This window comes from Sebastes umbrosus, chromosome 16, assembly GCF_015220745.1.
Source record: "Sebastes umbrosus isolate fSebUmb1 chromosome 16, fSebUmb1.pri, whole genome shotgun sequence".
NCBI lineage: Eukaryota > Metazoa > Chordata > Actinopteri > Perciformes > Sebastidae > Sebastes > Sebastes umbrosus.
Window position 1 is genome coordinate 612,997 of NC_051284.1, and position 26,236 is coordinate 639,232.

A 26,236-nucleotide genomic window follows, 5' to 3' on the forward strand; every position below is an offset into this window, starting at 1 on the left:
GTTTGAGGTCGGTATTTAGACCTTCGGATTCTGTTGATTTGCTTGTATCTGGTTTTCTTACGTCCTCATGTTGATCTTTAACAATTACGGACTTCTGATCCTGTTGGTTGCTAACTTCATAGTTAGCGTTTGCAGTTGCTATTTCCTTCACCAAACTCTTAACCGATGAATCCTTTGTTTCAGTCTTCTCTTTAGCTTCCTCAGCACTCTGAGTTTTGGTGCTTACAACCTTTAGTTCTTGAATTTGGCTTTCTGATATCATCTCTGGAGCTTCTGTTCTTTCCGGGTCCTGTTTTAGGTCGGTATTTGGACGTTTGGATTTTGTTGATTTGCTTGTATCTGGCTTTGTTATGTCCTCATGTTGGTCTTTAACAATTACGGACTTCTGATCCTGTTGGTTGCTAACTTCGTAGTTAGCGTTTGCAGTTGCTATTTCCTTCACCAAACTCTTAACCGATGAATCCTTTATTTCAGTCTTCCCTTTAGCTTCCTCAGCACTCTGAGTTTTGGTGCTTACAACCTTTAGTTCTTGAATTTGGCTTTCTGAAATCTTCTCTGGTGCTTCCATTGTTACCGTTTGCTGTTCCTGTTTTAGGTCGGTATTTGGACGTTTGGATTCTGATGATTTGCTTGCATCTGGTTTTGTTATATTGTCATGTTGATCTCTAACAATTATGGACTTCTGAATCTGTTGGTTGCTAACTTCATAGTTTAGCGTTCGCAGGTTGCTGTCTCATTCACCAAACTCTTTACTGATGAATCCTTTGTTTCAGTCTTTTCCTTGACATCTTTAGCACTCTGAGCTTTAGTGCTTATTGAGTGGAGTTCTCGAGTTGTATCCATTTTGTAAAATTTGTGTCTCCGTTGTCTTCTTTGGACTTTAATTCCTACTGTCTCTGGTTCCTCTTCTAGCTTAGAAGTTGGACATTTGAATTCTGTTGATTTGTTTTTCTGTGGTTTCGTTATGTCCTCATCTTGGTCTCTAGCAAGTATGGACATCTGGTCTTGTGGATGCTAACTTCACTGTTAGCATTCACAATTGAGGTCTCATTCTTTATTGGTAAATCCTTTGTTTCAGTCTTCTCTTTAGCTTCCTCAGCACTCTGAATTTTGGTGCTTACAACCTTTAGTTCTTGAATTTGGCTTTCTGATATTTTCTTCGGCGCTTCTGTTCTTTCCGGTTCCTGTTTGAGGTCGGTATTTAGACCTTCGGATTCTGTTGATTTGCTTGTATCTGGTTTTCTTACGTCCTCATGTTGATCTTTAACAATTACGGACTTCTGATCCTGTTGGTTGCTAACTTCATAGTTAGCGTTTGCAGTTGCTATTTCCTTCACCAAACTCTTAACCGATGAATCCTTTGTATCAGTCTTCTCTTTAGCTTCCTCAGCACTCTGAGTTTTGGTGCTTACAACCTTTAGTTCTTGAATTTGGCTTTCTGATATCATCTCTGGAGCTTCTGTTCTTTCCGGGTCCTGTTTTAGGCCGGTATTTGGACGTTTGGATTCTGTTGATTTGCTTGTATCTGGTTTTGTTATGTCCTCATGTTGGTCTTTAACAATTACGGACTTCTGGTCTTGTTGAATGCTAACTTCACTGTTAGCATTTATAACTGCGGTCTCATTCACCAAACTCTTAACTGATGAATCCTTCGTTTCAGTCTTCTCTTTAGCTCCACCCGCAGTCTGAGTTTTGGTGCTTACAACCTTTAGTTCTTGAATTTGGCTTTCTGATATCTTCTCTGCAGCTTCTCCTGTTACCGTTTCCAGTTCCTGTTTTAGGTTGGTATTTTGACGTTTAAATTCTGTTGATTTGTTTAAATCTGGTTTGGTTATGTCCTCATGTTGATCTCTAACAATGATGGACATCTGGTCTTGCTGTATACTAACTTCACGGTTAGCATTCACAATTGCAGTCTCATTCACCAAACTCTTTACAGATGACTCCTTTGTTTCCATTTTCTCTTTAGTACCTTCAGCACTCTGGGTTTCTGCGCTTTCTGCTTCTAGTTCTTGAGTTGTATCCATTTGTAAAACGTGGCTTTCTGTTGTCTTCTCTGGAGCTTTTTCTGTCTCAGGTTGCTGTACTAGGTTACCATTTGGACATTTGGATTCTGCTGATCTAGGAGCATTTTCCTCTGTTTTTTTAATGTCCACATCTTGGTCTCTAGGGATTAAGGTCTTCTGTTCCTTGACGCTCCTAATTTCAGAGACAGCAGTCTCATTTGAAATCTCATTTGGTAAATTCTTCATCGATGAATCCATTATTTTACTCTTTTCTTGAGAAGTAGTAGTTTTAGTGCTTTTGGCTTGTAGTTCTGGAGTTTGACTCTTAATCACAACGTCAGCATGTTTGTCCCCCTGGTTGGCTTCTTTATCCCTGACCTTCTTGTCTTTGGTTAGAAGCACTTTCTGTTCCTGTTCATTTTTCTCAGTTGATGTCTTAATCTGCTGATCTTTTTCCTTGTCACCCCTCTCTGCATTTTCTTTCAAGAGGATCTCACATTCCTGCTTTGTATCAACCACACCGGCTGTATTTTCATGGAGTGCACTTCTTGCCTGCTCTGCCTCGTCCATAACATACGTCCGTGGTCCCTCCTCTGATTCCAGTTGTATACTTTTCTCCTCTGATGATAGATCTGTTGGCTTCTGTGTTTTTGTAATGTCCTTCTCTGCTTCATCCTCGATAGTTGAGCCCTTGAGCTCCGTTTTGCAACTGTTCTGTGAGTCAGTGCTTTCCACCGCTGCGTCATTCAGCTTTTCATTTGGTTTTGAGTCATTCTCCTGTCTTTCAAATTCTCCTGACAGTGAAAGAGGCTCTTTGTTCAGCTGATTTTCAACATTCTTGGGCAATTCACAAACAGTCACAGCCTCTGTTTGGATGTCCAAAGCCTCTGCTGGTTTCCTGCCAGCCTCCTCTTTACTTTTCTCCTGTACCGCAAAATCTTTTCCCAAATCTCTGCTCAATGTGGGCAATCTGTCATTGTTAAGAATGATATTTGTGGTTTGATCCTTCAATAACTCCTTTTGCTGCTCTGTACTGGCCAGGTTAGCATCAACTGAAATAGGAGGGGCTAAAAGTACATCCTTTGGCTCAGCATCTTGGTCTTTTGAGGCCAATTCAGCAGAAAGACTATTTCTGCTATTATATTCCTTAGGTGTGACCTTATTTGTTTCTTTAAGGGAAACACTATCGGGCATAACACCTTCCTGATCAGAGGGGGTCATTATGTCACAGTGAGTGCTGTCACCAACAACAGGCTTGGCTGACATATCAGTTACATCCTCATGAGCAGGTATTATATCCTGAGCCAATGCTGCAGAATTTGGCTCTGGAAGGCCTCTCTCCTGGATTAAATCTGGTTTTATGTTACTTATTAGCTGGGTTGTCTCTAAAATGTCTTTCTCTTTTACTTCTTCTGGACAAGTCTTTGGTGAAAACGGTGTTTCCTGTTCCCGTGTGGTGTGAATGTGAGACTCGACTTTTGTTTGTGGTTGGGCCTCATGCTGTCCTCCCTGGCAATCAGTCTGAGTAACTGGTGACTGAGATAGACTTACCTTGGCAACCTCACTGCTAGGCAATACCTCAGCCCCTGGGCCTGTAACTGGTGTAACTTTTACTTGAGTGTTTTCTGTAATAATCACATTGTTGTTATGTATTGGTTGGATTTCTGAAATCTCTGCAGTTGCAGGACTGGTTATGCTCTCCTCTAATTCCTTTGTCTCTTTTCCTTCCAGCGTGTTTTCACTGGTACCGGACTGATTGTCTGTGAGTTTTATTATGTGCTCTTGTTCCTCTGTAGACAGAGACGTGAATATAAATCTGTCACAGCTGGCATTGTCTTTCACTTGATCTGCTGTGACACTCTCGGCTGTCTCTGTGTTAGCGTTCTGATTTGAGTCCTCCCGTTTAGATGTGGATGTGCTTTCAGAATTCTTACTTGGTGAATGTTTCCTGGATTTTACTTTGTTGGGGCTTCTCTGACCCCTTGTAGAAGCTTGCTTACAGAGGGTGAGGGATCAGCTGAATCTTTTACCGGACTTTTGTGGTGTTTAATGTCGTCGCTATGTTTGGAGAGCCTCGATGACACAGCTTTCCCTTGCTTGGTGGGAGGCGGGGAGACGCACACTGTGGTTGTGTCACTCTCTTCCTGGCTAATGCTTCTTTTAGAGAGGTGTTTGGATGGTCTGGTTGACAGCATACTTCCTGTTGGAAACACAAACAAAAAAAACACTCTTGAATGACAAAAAATGTCCTCAAGTTAAAGGAGTAGTTCAACATTATGGGAAATACGCTTATTTGCTTTCTTGCCGAGAGTTAGATGAGAAGATTGATGCCACTTCTAGATCTGTGTGGTAAATATGAAGCTGGAGCCAGGAGATGGTGAGCTTAGCTCAGCATAAAAAATGAAAAACAGGAGGGAAGCCCAGCTCTGTCCAAATGTAACAAAATCTACCTACAGTACCAACACCTCTACAGTATTAACACGCAATATCTCGCTTGTTTAGGTGTAAAAACATGTTGTGGTTTGACGAGGGGTTATGTGTGGGACTAGTTCTTGGGCGGGACGTGTTAATTAGTGAGCTTTACAGGTGCTGGTAGGCAATCTTGTTATGTCTGGATAAAGCCAGGCTAGCTGTTTCCTTGTTTCCAGTCTTTGTGCTAAGCTACACTGACCAGCTGCTGGGAGTAGCTACATATGCACTACACAGATATGAGAGTGATATCAATCTTATCATCTAAATATGTAAGCACATTTCCCAAAATATTGAACAATTCCTTCAAAACATGAACAATTTTCAAGCCTCAAAGTAAACTGCTTTTATAAAGATGATCTTTCATTCACTGTCAACAGAGGGGCCCCAGGATTTTGTAATAATGACAGGGTAACTACGGAAGCCCTGAGAGGCAAGTGAGAAAAACTAAATTGAGTGATCCATTTTCTAAAATTGTTTTCTCTGTGTTTATGACCTAAGAACAGGTGAAAAAAGTTTGCCAGGATAATCTTTTGAAGTTCCATAAAAAAATTGAATCTGTGAAACAGGTGAAAAAAAGGCTTTGCCAGTATTTGTTGTTGTAATAATCATTTTGGCCAAAAGAGGCTGAAGTGCACCACTACCTAATGTTCTAAATAGTTTTCTTCCAGGTGATTTTAAATTTCTCCATGCACTCTAAACACAAGGTACATATATATATATATATATATATATATATATATATATATATATATATACAGTATATATATTAGGGCTGCTAATTTTGAAAAATGTTCTTAACCGAATAAACCAACCCTCGTTAACCGATTATTAACCGTTAACCGATAAGATTTGTGCCTCGCATGCAGCGGTATACCAGCTGCAGTGTATGAGGAGACAACAGACAACTGAGTCCCCAGTTCACACCGTACGGGAGCGTATGCTGCGTTCACTGTCTCCAGTTCACCGTCCGGGAGCGTTAATTTAGCAGGCAGCCACTTTCCCAGTAAAAGTCTCCACCGCACATTTAGTTTAGTTTTAGCAGGTTGTCAGCTGTGTGTCTGCCTGGATTAACGACACTCTGTCTGCCCGGATTAACGACACTCTGTCTGTCCGGATTAACGATAGCGATTGTGCTACAAACAGTGTGTGTGTTTGTGCTACGTTAGAAGCTGCTAGCGTTGCCGGTGGCTCCATGCTCGCTGTAGCCACACACATACACTCTGTCAGCGGGGCGTAACTTCAGCGAGTTTCCGACCGACTGTGTTGCTGGTGGCGTTCTAGCTGTGAACATAGGTGTAGCAGACAGTGTGTGTACAGTTTATGTCGGTGAATAAATGCTACGAGGCTACAACTCCTCCGCTCAAGCGAGCTATAGACGGGAGCCAACTTCCTGTATCTGTAACGCCGACTCAGACTGGTTCGATCCCCGACTGCTCCGGTCACATGCCATGTGTCCTTGAGCAAGACACAACCCTAAATTGCTCCCGAAGGCATAGCCATCCGTGTGTGAATGAGTATCTAGATCAGATCCTGATGGACAGGTTGGCTCCTTGCATGGCAGCCTCTGCCATCAGTGTATGAATGTGTGTATGAATGGGTGAATGCTGACATGTAGTGTAAAGAGTTTGAGTGGTCGGAAGACTAGAAAGGTGTTATAAATGCAAGTCCAATAACCATTTACCCGCAGGGTTGTGCGGAGTTAGTTGTGCGTTTTATTTGTGTTTAAGAACGTAACCGTCATGAAACAACTATTTCTCTGATTCACTGCTTTGTTCCCACTTACGCCGCTCTCTCTCTCCGTTCATTCTACAGCTCGCTCGACCATTGCTGACCTCTCTCTCCCTCTCGCTAGTTGAGCCGAGGAGGAGGAGCCAACTTTGAATGTGGCATGTTTACACCAACCGACAACTGCTTCACATTATACTTTTAATGTTATACTTTTAATATTATACCTTTAATATTATACTTTAATATTATACCTTTAATATTATACTTTAATATTATACTTTTAATATTATACCTTTAATATTATACCTTTAATATTATACCTTTAATAGTATACCTTTAATATTATACCTTAATAGTATACCTTTAATATTACGCCTTTAATATTACACCTTCAATCAGTAGACCTTTAATAGTATACCTTTAATAATTACACCTTTAATAGTATACCTTTAATATTACACCTTTAATAGTATACCTTTAAGTCCATAAACTCAGGAGAGAAAACTATTTAGAACAGACTTGGACCACCAGAATTTATTTTTCTCACTTGCCTCTCAGGGCTTCCGTAGTAAACAGAACTGGAACTGACTGATTTCCTGTCGAGCATACAACATGTTGTAATCGTACTGTCTTACCTTTCTTGGGACTTTCAGGGAGTAGAGGTGGTGTCTCACTACCAGATCTCTCACCAGGAGTTACTTCTTGCTGCTCTGGACTCTGCTTCTGGACTGTCTTGGATCTGTCTGAATCGGTCTGCCCAGATGTCACCTTTTTAAAGTTGCTGCCGCTTGTTTGACTCATCTCATCGTTCCTCTTTCTTGTCGGAGATGAAACGGGCAACCGACTCTTTGATGACAAGGAGGCATTATTCTCCAGATGGTTTAGCCCTTGTTTTTTGACATCCAGGCCCTCCCTGTCAGTTGGCTGTCCTGTTGTAATACTACTGTCCTCGTGGTCTTTCTCCACGCCATTTACCAGGTTCATAGAGTCACTGTCCTCATCTGGCTTTTCTTTAATAAGCTTTGTTCCTGTCTTGTGTGTTTTTGTGGGAGAAATGTCTCCTGACAGAGCTTTCCCTGCCTTGGCTTCTTCAAAACTTTGCTTCCTGCCAACTTTGGTTGTAGTGACGGGAGATTTCAAAGCTTCTTTGGTTTTGAGCTGTTTCTGCAGTTTTGAAGTAACCACTGACCCGGCGGCATCAGCTGCTGTTTTATCTGGAGGCACTGGTGATTTCACATCAGCATCTGATGCTAACCTTTTAGGGATTTTAGATTTTGAAGCTGTTGGACTTGATGGACCACTGGTGCTTGGTCTTTTAATGTTGCAACATAGAAACTGTTTTATTGTTGCTAGGGTTCCCTCTGTGGCGGCATATCACTGGAATGTTCCCACTTTGTGCCTCTCTGTGAGTCTTAGCCTTTGTGTGTCACATTTTTGCCTTGTTGCCAGCCGCGGAGGACGGGCTCTTTGCTCCACTTGCTGGGTATGCCCACTTTCTGCTGCTGCTTTAACCCCTCGTTAGAAGCGTAGCCTGGTTGGTCCCTTGGCCTCTCACCCCAGACCCCGACGCTTGTGACTTGCTCCTGTACAATGTCTGAGGTTGCAGAGGTATCATCAAAGTCAGAGGCCTCGGAGTCTGTTTTTTCTTTAACTAGGGGTGTTTCAGGAGTATTTGTGTCAGAGTGTGTAGTCTCGTCCTGTTGTTGGATGTGCTCCCAAGTTGACTTCCTTGAGTTCCACATTGTAATTGTTTTGGAGGCTTGGCAGTCTGACGAGAGAGAGACAGACAGACAGACAGACAGAGAGACATTAACAGACATATTTTAGAGTAACCTTAATAACCATATACTGCACAGTTCGTTAAATAAGGAATAATGAATAGTACATTTCATTTATTCTCCTGTTGGAACAACAAAGTATCCACATGCAAGTACAATAACTTAAAAGGAAGAGTTTGACACTTTGGGAAATACGCTTCTTGCTTTCCTGCCCTAAGTTTCCCTAAATGTCAAAATTAGGGCTGTCAGAAGTTGACGCGATAATAACACGTTAACGCAAATTCATTTTAATGCCACTAATTTCTTTAAAATATTAACACAAATTGCGATAGGTTGTAGCGGCTCAGTTTTAAAGCTAGAGTGAAGATACTGGTATCATATGAAATAGAAATCCTGATGAATCCATCGGTACCAACCATGTCATACAAGCTTGTCATGAAGGAGGCTAAATAACGCTCCAAACTTAAACTACATTTTGGCGAGGAAAAACTGCCATGGCCATTTTCAAAGAGGTCCCTTGACCTCTGACCTCCAAATCAGTGAATGTAAATGGGTTCATGGGTACCCACGAGTCTCCCCTTTACAGACATGCCCACTTTATGATAATCACATGCAGTTTGGGGCAAGTCATAGTCAAGTCAGCACACTGACACACTGACAGCTGTTGTTGCCTGTTGGGCTGCAGTTTGTCATGTTCTGATGGGAGCATATTGTTTTATGCTAAATGCAGTACCTGTGAGTGTTTCTGGACAATATCTGGCATTGTTTTGTGTTGTTCATTGATTTACAATAATAAATACTGTATATACATGCATTTGCATAAAGCAGCATATTTGCCCACTCCCATGTTGATAAGAGGATTAAATACTTGACAAATCTCCCTTTAAGGTACATTTTGAACACATAAAAAAATGTGCGATTAATTTGTGATTAATCATGCAATTAATCGCGATTTCAATATTTTATAGATTGTCAGCCCTAGTCAAAATATTCCTTTATTTCTATAGGTTGTTGGTGTCTTAAAAGACAGTTTAAATCCCCCTGCAGTGGTTCGGAAACTATAAATCACACCAAGTATTTTCCAGGTCTCTGTAGCCTGGAGTGCACAGTAACTCAAAACTTTACAACTGTTATCCATTCTGTATTCTTTTGAGAGCAGTATCTGTATGTATGCCATGCCTTTTTTTCTATAGGCATGTGTCTAAGTGTAACCATGGAAACCTAAAGTCAAACAGAAGTGTGCAGGCAGTAGTCGCCAGTTGCCCGTCAAGTTTTGTAATGACTAACTTATTCAGGTAGTGAATATACACCATAGGTAAACACAGCAGAGGTGACCTTGAATTTAATTGGAACTTAATAAGCACCAAATGCTTTTTAGGAATTTGAGGGGTACTTTATTGTACTTTATATAAAACAGTTTTTGTATGGTTAGATGTACTGTAGATGAATATTTCAGTGCCTCAGTGTGGTGTGTATTGTTCTCCTCTGGTACAATGGAGCTTGGGAACTCAGAGCTCATGTTGCATGCAGGCTTAGCTCTCTTAGCTCCTGCTTTCTGTTTCCCCCAGAATCAAAGAGCCCATTAAACAGTAACCACAGAGCATTTAAATAGACAGATACTCACGGTTTCACTTCTGTTGTGTCTGAACTCTTTGTAGTTGAATCTCTGCTGAGCTCTTCTTCCGCTGGTTCGCTCCCATCCAGACTTGGCTCCGGGCTAACGTGCACCTTGTGGGCGAAAACCTTGTGTTTCGAAGGCAGATTCACAGTCTTGCGCGTGACACGAAGTTCTCTCGATCTGCGTTTCTCCCTGAGTTGCTTTGAGCCCGTGCCAGTGTCGGGCTCCTCTGGCTGTGGCAGAGGTTGTCTGGAGCTCCCCGTAGTCGGTGCAAAGAGGTGGCTGATTCTGGCAGGCTGCCACTGGAGGGCGAAGTCTTTGAGGGGGTAGGAGCCCTTCTGTCTGTGGAGTCGTCCTCTGGAATTACTGTGACAGGTATAGCCAGCACGGGCGGTGAGTCTGCTCTGAAAAACGTCGTCCCTCTTGTTTCATTACATCCCTCTCTTTCTCCCCCTCCCACTCTTCCGCTCCCATGTGTGTTTCCACCCATATGGCTTTGTGGAGTTGTGGAGATCACCTCTGGGCACTTTCTCAGGTGAAGGGCTCCATGCCGTGGCTACAGTGTCCCAAGAGAATACCTGACCCCTCCTCTTGTTTTCCCTCGTCATGTCCGGGGAGTCTTCGTCTTCCTGTTGGGTCCTGATGAGGTGCGAGGTGGACGACTGAGAGCCTAAAGTTATTCCTCTCAGAGCAGTGCTGTGCCCCTTCTCTCCAACTTTCACCGATGTTTTCTTTGATGCTAAGCTTATAGAGGTTAAGTTAGGCGACTTTGGGGCCTCAGCTGCCTTGGAGAGGATGGGTTTAACTGTCGACAGTGTGGTCTGAACCTCTGTATGCATCTGGATATTTTCATCCAAACTGACCTGCAGCCTCTTGCTTACTTCCTCCACCCACTGATTCTGCAAAGCCACCTCTGAGCTCAAATCAGCACTTGGATGAGTGGTAGTAGCAAACGTCCAGAATGTCGGAAGTCACATTCCCCAGAATTCCTTTCACCGCTGGCTGTGCTGATCCTGCACACGTGCATCTCCCTCACGCTGCTTCGGCCACTGCTGTTGCTATCTGCAAATGGGAGATCTCCTCCATCTGTGAGCAGAGAGACCACGCTTGAGGCGCTGGGAGTGGAGCTTTGGGTGGGGGTGTCTGCTCCTGCTCTGGACTCAGTCCCTCCATAATAAGGCCCCGTTAGCTCACTGCCTCTCCGAGAAGGAGTTGGAGTCTTTAGCCCATCCTCCTCCTCCTGTAGAGACTGGGGTGAGCGTGGAGACAAGGGGGATGTTGGGGAACCTGCATCGGTGGAAGCGTCTGAATGCTTCCTACTGCTGCTCTTCTTTTTCCTGGAGTTGAAGAAATTGCTGATGCGATTAAACACTCCCTTCTTCTCCTCCGAACTCTGAAAGAGGACAGACAAGAAACAGACAGAAAGATAAATAATGAGGTGGACAGAGCAGCTGGCACACCCTTTCTCTTTGTATTTGCTAGAAAAAAAAAAGAAAACAGGAAATGAAAACTAAAAGGAATGCTCTTCAAAAAATATCTAGCCGAAAGCTAAGCTAGAAAAAGTGACATAATTTACCATTCATTTCCTTTGAGGAGCTGCAGTATGTACTGTATGTACTAGCACATTCACACAGGTTAGACGCTACTTACACAATACATAAAGTCAACACACGACCCACTTTATTCAATACCTTTGGAACAACTAATGTTGAAACTAGAATTAAAAATACACATACAATTTTAGAACGGGACAAGATGAGGATGGAAAAATATATAGACCAATACAACTACTGCATTCAGTTTCCATTAAGTCAACAAAAGTCAGCGTCCTGTTGCTACGGTCTCCCCCGCATCCTCTGACTGCGGCCAACACTGTTTAACAGACGGGCTTCACTAGATACAACCAAGAGGTTTTGGTGCTTCACTGTAGTTTGTGTTGGAGTCTGAGTCTGAACAGCGTAGCCACACACAAGCGCGCATGGGACACCAACCTGCAATGATTTATATGTGGAAGAAGTCACAAACAGTCCCTTTAATTGCAAATTAATTGCACATGTTTTATCTGTTCCAAATGTACCTTAAAGGGAGATTTGTCAAGTATTTAATACTCTTATCAACATGGGAGTGGGCAAATATGCTGCTTTATGCAAATATATGTATATATTTATTATTGTAAATCAATGAACAACACAAAACAATGACAGATATTGTCCAGAAACCCTCACAGGTACTGCATTTAGCATAAAACAATATGCTCCAATCGTAACATGGTAAACTGCAGCCCAACAGGCAACAACAGCTGTCAGTGTGTCAGTGTGCTGACTTGACTATGACTTAGCCCCAAACTGCATGTGATTATCATAAATGTGGGCATGTCTGTAAAGGGGAGACTTGAAAAACAGAAGGAATCCATCGGTACTACCATGTCCATACTAACTTGTCGGGAAGGAGTTAAATAACTTTACAAACTTACGATACATTTGGCGAGGAAATCTGTCATGTCCATTTTCAAAGGGGTCCCTTGACCTCTGACCTCCCAGATATGTGAATGAAAATGGGTTCTATGGGTACCCACGAGTCTATATACATACATTATGTACATACATTTGCATCATTCAGCTTGCTTATATTGTTAAGAATATTGTCTTTTCAGGACCTTTGTTTTTTTCAAGATGACAATAAAAAGGTCATGTATAAAAAAAATACCACAAATCTTCAAGTCATAGATTTAAAAGATTCTATTTTCTAATGCCTAATAAAAGAGCTTATTAAACCCTGCACAACAGCTCAAAACCAAAGCAAGCTGAGCAGGTTAAACGCAGTCACCCTGGTGCAAATAACAACACACTGGTAAAACAATCAAGCTGGAGTAGGACAACTAATGACTAACTAGACAGTAGAAAGACCTACAACTCAGCTCAAGGGTCACTGGAGTTATCATAGCTACTAACTGTACATAAACAGTAAAAGAATGAAGTCAAATAAGACAGGCTTAGACCCAAAAAGAGCCTGATAATCAATGAGAACTAGATTATATTTCATATTAAAGTAGGGTACAGTCAGTGTGAAACAGCAGCAGTGAGTCAGTCACTTTTTAACAGGATTTCTATCACAGCCAAGAAGACCTGATACAAAGTAAAACCACTGTGCTGACGTGAAACACATCTTGTGCAACCTGGCTGACTGTAGTCACAGTATAAAGAGCACATGTTAGGACAAGAAGTGTGAACCACAGTGTAAAACAACAGTTACAGACCAGTAAAGTAAAAAGCAACAGTTACATACCATTTGGACTTCCTGGAGCCTAAACTGTTGTTTCCTTTGGAGTTCTGTGTCTAATTAATGCTCAGATCCCCAAAATAGTCTTTTCAAAGACATAACGATCCTCTGAATGATTCTTAAACGAGTTGCTTGTAAAGTTTAATAAGAAGCCAGTCTTCTTCTTTAGCAGGAAATAAGAGTCCTCTCCTATAAGCACACAGCAGACTGGCTGCAGTGTCTCGGTGTCCTGCAGTTAAATGTCCCAGCTCTGAAACAAAGTGTCTGACTCGAGGGCATGGCCATTTGCATCACAGCTAACAGTGTGAAAAAGATATTGTGAAAGATGGTACACAAACAGAAAGAATTCACAATCCAGTGATATTGAGAGGGTGTGGATAGGCCTGCTGGAGAAAACCCCACCCTTCCTCATTCTAAAGCCGGGGAAATCAACAGGACATCTGTTATCTACTGTGCCTTTATTCAAGAAGAACTGTATCAGTTAACACTCATCAAAGCTATCATTTAGATAGGGACTGTACAGTGAAATGGGTCAAAGGTGCCACGGTCCAGTGTTGTGTGACACAAGTAAATGAAAGTTAAGTTAAGTTCCGTCAAAGGTGACTATTTCCAGAGTACTTTCAGTCACTTTTCTATGATAAAACCTGTTTGGACTCTCCAGTGTTGACAAACACTGAGCAAACAGGTAAAGACAACCTGTGGCCGGGTTTTCCAGTTCATGTCTAAATAGAATGAAACACACAACCCTAACTGAATATCCTCTTAGGTCAAAGCGGGATACAGTACCTCCAGATCGTTTCCACTCATTCACAAATCCACCGCGTTGAAGCAGAGTCAATTTAAATGATCCTGTGTCCAGTGGTGTTGAAGTCTGCTACCTGTCGTCCCTCGAAGCAAAGCTTCACTATTAGCTCTCCACCAAACATTCCTCATATATTTACTCATAGCAATGCAAATTGTCAGGTAGGTGGAGATATAGCACCAATATCTGTGTGCATTATGGCCCACTCCCTGATCTGGGAGCCAAAGCTCTGCTTCACTCCAAGATTTCAGCTGCAGATAATAATAATAAAAGGCACACACACACACCGGTAATTATAGCAGGGCTCTGGATCTGTCAGACTCTACGCAAAAGTGTAAAGAAAGCGGGTTCATGTTTTGTTTTTTCAAGTATAAACCCAAAGAAGAAGTATGTCCTATTGTTATACACTCTATTAAAGGTTTTCAAGCCCCTCATATTTAAACATGGAACAAACTCGATCATCACTTCTTAACGTCTCTCACAGACAAAAGTATTACTGAGAGCAGGTTTGACAGGTTTGAGTCTATGGAAATAGCCCAGAGACAATGAGATCCCATAGGATTATGTGCAGCTTATCTTAAAGGGGAAGCACTTTTACAGTCCCTGAATATCATATTTCACCTCTGACAGGCGAGTCTGTTACTGAAAGTCCCTGCAGGCAGAAATGAGAGAAAGCAGTCTGAATTTGGTGAGGTCATGGAGTTGTGCAGCTGTTTGGAGAATAAACTGGAGAGGAAGGCTAAGCATGGCCATATGCTTGAGCTAGCCCTTATGATAAACATGGAACCTTGGAAATCAGAAAAGTTATGTAATTATTCACTTAAAGCCTCTACAAGGAACTTTCATTTTGTGTGGATTTTTGCAGTCCCTGTGGACAAAAAAGGTACTGTTTCAGAGCCCCGGCATCCCTTTAGAAACCCCTCATATTACTGCAGCCGGGTCTGACAGTTTGCCCCGCTCAGTCCTGGTCCTGGTTCTCCCGTGCCTCTCTTCCCTCCAGCGGGCCCAGCAATACGGCCTGGGCCTCCAGCAGCGTGGTGTCGGTGTTGGCTCCCAGCGAGGACCGGCGGAGCAGTAAGGCGAAGCTCTGTTCCTGGCTGGAGGAGGATCCGCTGCTGCCGGGCACCGAGCTCTCTCTCTAAGGGCGGGAGAACCTGCGTGCTCTCGTCTGATTTCGCTGGAATCGGACCCGGTGGCCCCGATGACGTGCATTAAGAATAACTATAGAAATAGCCAAACTTCTCGCTGATGGTCTCGTTTGTTTATGTAGGACAGTGGCACCAGTATTACATTGAGACTGTTTCATAACCGGTTAAAAGTTCCTCACAGTAACTTTAAGTAAAAGTATTTAACTTAAGTATTATTAGCAAAATGTAATTTTAAAGTATCAGAATGCACAAGGTCTAGTACTAAGGCTGTCAGTTTTGTTCAAATATTTAATCGCGATTAATCGCATGATTGTCCATAGTTAATGGTGATTAATCACACATTTTATATCTGTGTCAAAATTAACCTTAAAGGGAGATTATCAAGTATTTAATCCTCTTATCACCATGGGAGTTGGACAAATATGCTGGCTATATGCAAATGTATGTATATATTCATTATTGGAAACTCGACTATGACTTGTGATTATCAATAAAGTGGGCATTGTCTGTAAAGGGGAGACTTGTGGGCACCCATAGAACCCATTTACATTCACACATCTGGAGGTCAGAGGTTCAAGTAATAAGTACTTGAGTACTAATGCTTAGTGCTTTTCCACCACTGAAAAAGGTTAGCAGTAGAAAAGTAAAGTGGAACTCCATGCTTAATAGTCAACTAAACTCTGTCTGTAGCAGCAACAATGCTCATTATTTGATGTCTTTGTTGTTGTTACTATTTTAAATGTATGTCTGATACTATATTCTTTATTATTTTTCTTTACACAAGTGTGATGGTGGGCATGGACCTCAGGAAGAACTGATGGCTGTCATTATGAATCCTACTGGAGATTTCTGTTTGTTTTTTAAACAACAACAACAACAACAACAACAACAACAACACACACTAATCTGTAGCATCTGAAGCTTTGAGTCCAACACTGATAGTAAATGTGAGAATGTGTTCATAAAAACCAACCTTGTAGGATTTGGAGGGGCTGTGTGGCTGAGTCATGTCAAAGCTCATCATGGAGGAGGACTCAGAGAGAGGGTCCCCAGTCCGATTCAGTCCGGAAACTGCACTCTGTGGTAACACTGATCTGGTCGTAGCTCCTGATGGAGAGAGGCAGAGGAAACGGAGAGAGGGAGAGAGAGAGACAGATGAGAGAGAGAGAGCGGGGGTGGGGGGGGGGGATGTTATGTTATTAGCCTTTGTTTCTCCTCCCAATGTGCATGTTATGTTTTTACAGTAATTATGTCTTCATCAAACTCATGAAACTTTACTACAATTCATGACATGATTTTGATTGATGATCTCCTTGATATGTTGCTGATTCTTCTATAACAAATTGAAGATATTTATATACACATGAGCGCATGAACACACCATTTTAAAAACTACGGCTGTCAATCAATTCAAATGTTTAATCGCAATTAAAGCTGAAGTAGACAGATTGGAGCAAATATGATTAAAGAAAGTTATTTTTATGAAACGGTCCACTATATTCTGACAGTAGTGCATGAAACAGGTAACCTGAAAAATAATCAGGGGGGCCTCCAGTGCTCCTAACGGCATATGCAAGATTTCACCGACCGAAGGAAAACAAGCAGTCAGAGCTGATCTGGGATCTGCTGTCCATCTGCTGGTCTATGAGAGCAGGCTGTCAATCACTCGCGAACTCTGATCCACAACGGTCAAATAGGCAGCGCTGATCAGATATGAATCAATATTCTACTTACTGTAATGCCTATTTCTCTCCTCAGATGTTCATCTGTGTAGTGCACGGTTTAGCTTTAATCCCATGATTGTCCATAGTTAATTGCGATGATCGCAAATTAATCACACTTTTTTTTTTTATCTGCATCTGAAAATGTGCCTTATACCTGCAGTAGGGAGTATATTTTTGCCATCATTGGGCAAAAATCCCATAATAACCTTTCAGCATATTATAATTCAAGTGTTCTGAGAGAAAACTAGACTTCTGCTCCTCCTCATGGCTCTGTTTTCAGGCTTTAGAACATCTAACCTGTGACGGGAGACTTTGACCAATCACAGGTCATTATAGAGAGAGCGTTCCTATTGGCTGTACTCCGGTCATGTGGGCTGTGCTTGGTATTTCCTGAAGAGATATCATCTCAACATGGCTGCTGGGTCACAAACTTTCTCATTTTACAGCTAAACAGATGATTCTGAGAACATCTGAGGAGAGAAATAGTCATTACAGTAACAGAATATTGATTCATATTTGATCAGCGCTGCCTAGTTTGACCGTTTGGTCAGAGTTCGTGAGTGATTGACAGCCGGCTCTCATAGACAGCAGCTGGACAGCAGACCTCAGATCAGCTCTGACTGCTTGCTTCCGGTCTGTGAAATCTTGCAGATGCCGTTAGGAGCACCGGAGGACACCGGAGGTAACCGGAGGACACTGGAGGACACAGAGGAACATGATTTTTTTCAGGTTACCTGTTTCATGTACTACTACTGTCAGGATGACCATTTCATAAAAATAATTTATAATAATTATAATAGTTTGTCAAGTATTTAATCCTCTTATCAACATGGGAGTGGACAAATATGCTGCTTTATGCAAATGTATGTATATATTTATTATTGTAAATCAAGTAAACAACACAAAACAATGACAGATATTGTCCAGAAACCCTCACAGGTACTGCATTTAGCATAAAACAATATGCTCCAATCATAACAGGGCAAACTGCAGCCCACAGGCAACAAAAGCTGTCAATGTGTCAGTGTGCTGACTTGACTATGACTTGCCCCAAAACTGCAATGTGATTATCATAAAGTGGGCATGTCCTGTAAAGGGGAGACTCGTGGGGTACCCATAGACCACATTTACATTCACACATCTGGAGGTCAGAGGTCAAGGGACCCCTTTGAAAATGGAAATGACAGTTTTTCCTCGCCAAAATTTAGTCGCAAGTTTGGAGCGCTATTTATGTGCTAGTATGACATGGTTGGTACTGATGGATAAATCAGGTTTTCTATTTCATATGATACCAGTATCTTCACTCTAGCTTTAAAACTGAGCCCGTGTTAACGCATTATTATCGCATTAACTTTGACAGCCTATTTTAAACATGAGGTGCTGCACTGCACTGGCGCTGTAATTGTTCTTAACCTGCAGTTAAGAACAATTAGACGCTTTCCGTTGTGCTTTTGTGTTGAGTTGGAAAACGCACAGAGGAGACAGACAATATGACACTTGACGGACAAACCTTCACAACCCAGCGACAAACCAAGGACGCTGAGCAATTAGAATGCCGTCCGAGGATTCTAGGACACGTGTGAGGCACGAGGAGGTGCCTCCATTTCAAGAGGAGTGGCTGTTTCTGCAGCTGGAGTTAGTCAGTTGCCTCAAAGCATTCACAGAGGAATCACACCCAGTCTGTGAATCAAAAGAGTCGTCCTGAGCAGCGAGCGGTCTTACACAATTTTAGAATGACAGACCACTGCACCTAACTCAACAACAGATGTGCTAAATTTACATTTTAACCCAATGCAAAGATAGTATCGACATATGACACGATCATGGGTTCAGCTGCACAAACATTCAAATGTCAGTATTCACTTAGTAAGTGAGGACATTAACCCAATTACTCCAGAATATTGTTTGTCAAGACGTAACAGCAATATGACAGCATACTGTCATACCTGTGGCCAGTAGTTCACCTTAGCAGCACCTTGTCCCCCAGCCACAGTCACCAGGAGTCCTTTGTAATGTAGTGTTTCCCACAAGGGGGCAGAGCTACATTGGTTTTCAAGGAAAGCTGCGCAGGAAGACAAATCAATTGAAAAGATTTAGGCCCAATTCCAATCCGGCCCCCTCCACCCTCCCACTCCCTGGTGGAGTGGACTCCGTTTGAAGTCACACTCAAGCTCAATGAAGCTCCCTTCTGGTAAGGTGGAAGGGTAGAAATACAGCGGCAAGCTTTGGGACAAACTTCCCTCTCTCCAGCAGAAAAACCATAAATACATATCAGAATCATAAAATACTTTATTGATCCCCAGGGGAAATTGAGCTACATTTTGCTCCCATTGTAGAATAGAAAAAATAAATATATATATAGAGTGAGAGAGAAATCATAAGAAAATGTAATTATGAAATATGTATAACAACAGTGCAAATAATAATGCTGAAAAAAATATAAACACATGCAAGAATAGTATAAATAAATATGAATATTAGTTTAAATGTATTGTGTAAATAAATGCAGTGTTAATGCCGGAGTAAACCAGATTATTGCAAACCTAGAATAATGCACTAAATTATTGTACTGTTAAGTCAGTATTGCACAGTTGAGGGTTATAATAAAATATGGGGTTATAGCGCTCATAGGGTAAAAATAAGAAATATAAATATATCTATACTGTATATATACACAAACACAACACTACAATCAAATGAGCATCTAGTTTTCTAGACTAGATGTATTTACTTTTAAGTTGATACGTCTGTATGACAATAAGGTAGAATAAATGAAATGTCTGTCTTAGTTTGAGCAGTTTTGTAGTAATGTTTGTACCGGTAGTCACACGGAACTACATTGGAACGTGTTCCATGACGAACACAAAGCGGCGTTGCACGTCGTCAGTAAGGGCAGCTGGTTAAGTCGGCATCGATGTAGACTCGCTGTTGGAGGGTTTTATAACCCACTTCCACTCCTCGCTAATTGGTTTGGGATGCCACTTAATAGGCGGACCCTCCACACGAACGCACAAACTAGGGATGCTAAAAATGTATTTTAATTACCGATAACTGACCCTCGTTAACCGATTATTAACCGTTATTGACAGACCGTGTGATGTGTGTGGTGGTGAGTGTGAGGTTGTTGGTGGCGTTCTAGTTGTGATCGTAGATGTAGCAGTGTGTGTACAGTTTATTTGTCGGTGAATAAATGCTATGGAAACTACAACTCCTCCACTCCGCTCAAGCGAGCCGGAGAGACCGGAGACGACTTCCTGTATCCTGCAACTCCGGCTCCGCCTCTTAAGGTGGGCTGTTAAGGTGGACCAGCTTTTCTTCTTAAAGTGACGAGCCGCTCCTCTGAGCTGCTCAGCTTTTTAATTATTATTAACATTTCTTTATAACCGTTTTAACCGATAGCGTTAATCGGTTAAAATGTTTAATGTCGGTTAACGGTTTAAACGGTTAATCATAGACATCCCTAGCGCAAACAGAGTGGAAGTGGGTAGGGAGAGGGTGTAGGCTCGGATTGGAATTGGGCCTTACTGTTTTGTAGCATTATCTGTGTTAAAATGTGCAAGACTTTGAAGTGAGGCTGTGCAGTTGATGAGTGACTAGTGTCCTGACTGAGGGAAATACTCACTGTCTAACATGGAGATGAACACCCAATTTCTAATAGCAGTTGTTTGATGTAAAAACAGATACAGTAATGTACTTTGTGAAGTCATGTTAATAGTCTCATGTACGGTATGTGGATATTGAATTGTTCTATGCTTTCAGCCTGTGAATGGACAGAGTTAGAACCAGTAGATCCAGAGGGCTTGTCAGTAATTATTCTACCTTGTTTACATTCTTTGTGCAGGCTGAGCTATGGGTAATGAATGTGACCACGCCCTCCAACTGATTGACCCTCAGTAACTTTAAACCTGCAGTAGGCAAAATATTTTTGGTATCATTGGTCACAAATTCCTATAATAACCTTTCAGCATATTGTAATTCAAGTGTTCTGAGAGAAAAACTAGACTTCTAGTCCTCCTCATGGCTCTGTTTTCAGGCTTTAGAACATCTAGCTCATGACGGGAGACTTTGACCAATCACAGGTCATTTCAGAGAGAGAGTTCCTATTGGCTGTTCATTCAACGGATGTAGCTGTCAATCACTCTTGAACTTCAATCAAACGGTCAAACTAGGCAGCGCTGATCAAATATGAATCAATATTCTGTTACTGTAATGCCTGTTACAGTAGCCAGTTTTCTCCGGCTGGCGGTAGGGATGGGTCATCGATAAACTAGTGGAGGGGGTTTGGGGTTATGCAGCCATTTTCGAATAATAAACGACTAATTCCCAGTGAATTTTGAATAGTATTTTGGTTGGAATGCACATCCCTAGTGGGGGTGCTTAGTATTTCCTCAGCAGATCTCAACATGGCTGCCGGGTCACAAACATTCTCATTTTACAGCTAAACAGTACACTACAAGATGATTCTGAGAACATGTGTTGAATGTGGGGAGAGAAATAGGCATTACAGTAACTGATTGACAGTTGCTCAGAGACGGCAAGGCTCCAGATCTGCTCTGCTTGCAGATGCCATCAGGAGCACCGGAGGACACAGACGAACATGATTTATTTCAGATTACCTGTCTCATGCACTACAGTCGGGATATAGTGACCGTTTTATAAAAATAACCACCCTCTGTCTGAAACGCTCCGTTTTAGCGCCTGTCAAAAAACAAATGAATAAATCAATAAATGACCTGATACATTAATAAATATCTCATTACATGTCGCAAAAAATTATATTTAAAATAAATTTAGCAATTAATTGATAAAATGTGACATAAATTCATATTTCTGTTTTAATTTGCTTATTTCTTCATTTCTTTTTATATTAATTCCCCTATTTATTTAGTGTTCTGTTTAATTTCCCCCTCTATTTATGTATTATTTATTTATTTTTGAATTTATTTTTATTTATTTTTGATTTATTTTTGAATATATGTATTTATGTATTTAAACATTTATTTATTTATGCACGGTTTTCCCTTTGCATTCACCCCAGCAACATTTATTTTTAATATTATTTTTTCTACATTTAAAGACATTTATTCATTTATTGAGTAATACATTTATTTATTCATGTATTTATTATTTTGGCAGGTTCCAACCTCCATTAATCTGTGTACGTCTGTTGTGTTGACAAAATCTGTCCACAGACAGACAGACAAAAACACCTGGCAAAGTATTCATAACCTCCTCTGTGGTAGTTCCTGCTACAGTAGGTGTCTCCAGGACCACATTTTTGTCATGATGACACACACACAGACTCACAAGGGGAAAACAATACCAGCATCGCTGTCGCAACTGGTAAAGACAAAGAGGGCATTTTCTGCATGCCTGTGTGTCTGTATGAGGCTGACGTAGAACGTGCCGATGTAGACCTCATCAATTACTATCAGGACTATGGCCTCCCTCCACCTACCAGCCTGGCCAAGTACAGCCACCACCACGAGATTGACACCACCAGCCATTGGGATAGAAAAAACAGAGACAGAGACAGAGGGAGGTTGAGAGAAAAACCACATAGGGAGAATAAAGAGGAAACCTGACAAAAGATTCCCTTCTGATTAAAACCAAGGAAGAAATTATGACATTCAATGTATCACAAGTGTGTTGACAAAATATAACAGTTTTAGTTTTGATACACATGCCTCATCCTGTCTATCTAGATTTCCTATTTTACCTGAAATGACTCAACATGCTCCGAGGAACATGCATGAACTTGCTGCTTTCAATCAAATATGGCCATATGGGAATTAAGAGCAGAGAGAGTCTGATCTTGCTCATACATGTAGGTGAAGAGAGTAACTCTTACCCTGCACTGAAGCTGCTGCATTAAGTGTTACAGTCACAGACGTAGACGCCTCCAGCATGTCAACTGATTTCAGTCAGTAACTGATGCACCCTACAGTATCAGGCTGTCATGTTTTCACTTGCTGGTTTTTAGGGATGGGAAAAAATTCGATTCACCTATGGATCGCCATTTGTTTTTTTTAACGATTTTGAAATCATTTTTTTTCAGAATCGATATATTTGCTTCATTTGAGTCTATGCGGAGGTAGAAGGAGGTTACCACTTTTAGGTTGTAGTCTGAGTACGTGACGTCATATCCGTTTCTGTATCCGTCAACTAAAAAACAACCTCAGCGATCCCAAACGACTAAGTAGGAAACATTGGGAGGGTCAGCGTGGATACGACCTGCACCCTCACATGTTAAATCCAGCGTGGTAAACACTACACATCCAGTAAAGGATGGAAACACTTTGGGTTTCACACATTGACAGGAAAAGCAGAGCTGCATGCTAACTCTGTCACGGACAGGAAACGTTATCGTATGGCGGTAACGTGGCGGTCGAGCCGGCCGTCGCTCTCATCTCCGTGGTCAATGGGCCAACGCTACAACTGTAGAGCACCCAGATACTGACATTTCTGTTCTCTGCATTCAAACGGCCCCGATGGAGCTGACCATGGATGGATAAAGAGAACGGAGCTGACGGGAGAGCTAGAGACCACCTTGGAGAAGTTAGAGGAAGTAGACATGTGGGACTACGTCTGGTTTTCAAAATAAGGTGTTTAACAAAGGGAACTGTATTTACAAAAATACATCTATGGAAATAAGATTGATTGGATTATATTCACCAGAAGTATAAAACATTACATGTCCCTTATAAATTAAATAGAAAATACCACTAATCAGTGAGGAAATGTCTTTATTCTTGTGATTTTTTAGGTTACTGGAAAAAAAATGATAAATAATGCCCGACAATGATGATGACTGATATAATTGACTTCAGGACATCTCTGACTACAGACATGCTGAATATCAACAGTCCTTACTGGATTAATTTAGATGTTTTCCAAAGTAAAAGTCCCTAGATGTGTATGATTCTACTTTTTCCCATGGTCTAGTGTTAAGAAAGTAACAATTAGTCGTAAGTATCCCAACATACATCGAATCGGCACCCAAGTATCAAGATAGTATCAAATCGGGGGATAGATGTATCGCCACAGCCTGGGTTTTTGCCAGATCATAACGTGTTCTGAAAAGAAGGACTCGTCTGGCATCTTTGTCATCGTAATAATAATGTTCTCTACAGCAAAAGAACTTGAAAGAGAAAACATAAGCAGGCCTAGCCTGACCAGTCACGTCATTTTCCCATCTGTTGTTATCCTGCTGACTTGGCTCATTTTTAAGATGGTTGATGTTCAATTCCAGCTATGCAATAGCCCTCTAACAAGTTTGGATCCAGCTTAAAAAACTAGAATGGCACTCGGAGAGCGCAGACCTCCACCAAGGTGTTTGACTTTAAAAACAGATCACAGCTCCCAGCTGGCGGTACCGTGAGGTGGTCGGTTTATTATTAAACACGTTGTGTTTCCATGTAACGTATCGGCGGATGCCTCTCTCATTCAGCAGCCTTGTTATGTCTGTATAACGTTACACTACGTTGTCTCTCATCCTGTCATCTACCGCTTTGTTCTTTCTCACCGCGGACGGACAGCAGCTCCCGCACACACATCCACACACGTATCTCTCTGCTCTCAGAAGAAGGAAGAAGGCGGGGTCACGCGTCATCATCCATCCATCCATCTGCAAACCGCTTATTCCCGGTAGGGGTCGCGGGGGGGGGGCTGGAGCCGATCCCAGCCGACATGGGCGGAGGCGGGGTACACCCTGGACAGGTCGCCAGTCCAACACAGGCTGACACATAGAGACGACAACCATTCACACTCACATTCACACCTACGGGCAATTTAGAGTCAACAATTAACCTAACCTGCATGTCTTGGACTGTGGGAGGAAACCAGAGTACCCGGAGAAAACCCACGCTAACACGGGGAAGAACATGCAAACCCACACAGAAGGGCCGCAAGCCGGATTTGAACCTGCGACCCTCTAGCTGTGAGGTGCCAGTGCTAACCACTGCACCACCGTGCAGCCCTCATCACGCGTCCATCAACATGTCATCAATTACACTGTGCATGTGTTAACCCTGTGTTCTTAATGCTCAGGCTGATTGTTTCATTGTGCCAAATACAATAAACTAGAGCTGTCAGTCCATTAAAATAGTTAATCACGATTAATACAAATTAATCACACATTTTTTATCTGTTCTAAATGTACCTTAAAGGGAGATTTGTCAAGTATCTAATACACTGTTAAGATTTCCCAGTAAATAACAGTAAAGAACTGGCAGCAGGGTTGCCTTTATGATATACAGTAAATTAACATTATTATACTGTCGCTGAAATTTACAGCTTTGTACTGTTAATGAAAAAATACAGTTGAACTGGTTGTTTTTGTATTAATTTCACAGTATTTTACAGTTAATTTACTGTTTAAAGATACATTATATAGCTGTTTTTCACCTTTTCGTTTACATTATCTTACTGATTGTTTTAATGCACTATTTAGGTTGTATTTTTTACATACATTTTAATAACATTATTTTTTGACCTAGATGAATAGACTTAGCAGGTTACAGACAATAGTCACACTAAATAAAATTAAAGGCACAATTCTTTGGTGCAACAAGCTCTACTGTTTAAACGCTCGTTTTATGAGATTTTAACGAGGAGTGCTTGATGTTCTTGCACCATGGCAACTGCAGTCATTCCTCATCGATTTCTGAAAAAGGTAAAACACAATCTATGTGAAACACACTGTACCTACTGTACACTATTGCCTAAGAGACATATGCATATGCATGCACCAAACCTCCATCAACTTAACCACTGCAGCTTTTCAGCCAACCAGAGATCAACAGCACAAAAGGTTATCAACTCAACTCATCTTTCCATTGCTCAGGAACAAACAGGGAAATAAATAAAACAGTGAGCTCAGCAAACCTGCACACCAGCGTGGAGCTACTGAATAACTCAAACAAGGCTTGAAAGGATTCAACTACTGACTCACTCTTTGTTGGGCATATGAGGGTTTAATGAGTCACTAAAGGCTTTGATGGAATATACTTGCTCTAAATCCAGACCACACTGAAGAAGGCCACGGGATTTGACTGCTGTAAACAACAGGAATAGGTTGTGATACACAGATTGCCATGTCTGGACTGCCGCTGGTGTAAAGGCTATGTTTCAAGGTCAAGTTGCCCAATAGGAAACTTGGAGCTGAAGTACAGTGTAGCAAAAGTAGAGGCTCATGCTCTGCAATGGGTCTAATTTCTCTCTTTGCATGCTCAACAAGCACAGCAGTGTTGAGACAAGCCTGATGTTATGCCAAGCAACGGATGATAGCAAATCAATAGACTGAAGTGTTAATCACAAGATATAAATAGGCTCCAGCGTGGCTTCACTATGAACCACAAACAGACGCTGTAAGAGTGACATTGGGAGTGCCTGGAACAATTGCTGCAGAGCAGAGTGTTTGCCAGATGCTGGGCGGTCCGCAACCAACAGTAGGCTGCAGCCACTCCACTTCCACTTGGACCAATAATTGGTATGATGGTGTGCAATGAAACCAAGCCAACATGCATGTGTCAAGAGTTTCCTCAACTGCAAAGTGCAGACACGATGCATCTTTTGAACAACCAAAGCCAAACTTCTATGTGTTGTACTAGCAGAATAGAATGAGCTGCATGTGTGCTCCGTCCTGCAGAAAGTACAAGTGGATGACAATGTTACAATGGT

The 26,236-nt window shown here is 41.7% G+C and overlaps 1 protein-coding gene across 3 annotated transcripts in view; it reads right to left on the bottom strand.

Moving 5' to 3' along the window:
• Positions 1-37: 37 nt before the first annotated feature.
• Positions 38-26,236, bottom strand: part of LOC119474992 (interaptin-like) — a 44,753-nt gene continuing 18,554 nt past the window's right edge. Inside the window, exons 2-5 of one of the 3 annotated variants that reach the window (XM_037747413.1) lie at positions 15,805-15,938; positions 9,609-10,995; positions 6,842-7,974; positions 38-4,206 (exon numbers count right to left, since the gene is read on the bottom strand). In XM_037747413.1, the coding sequence (XP_037603341.1) occupies positions 963-3,272 (2,310 nt within the window). In that variant the 5' untranslated portion in view covers positions 3,273-4,206; positions 6,842-7,974; positions 9,609-10,995; positions 15,805-15,938 and the 3' untranslated portion in view covers positions 38-962. Of the gene's footprint in view, positions 4,207-6,841; positions 7,975-9,608; positions 10,996-12,887; positions 13,153-15,804; positions 15,939-26,236 lie in introns of those variants that run through there. The other 2 variants (XM_037747414.1, XM_037747415.1) reach the window with 2 other exon arrangements.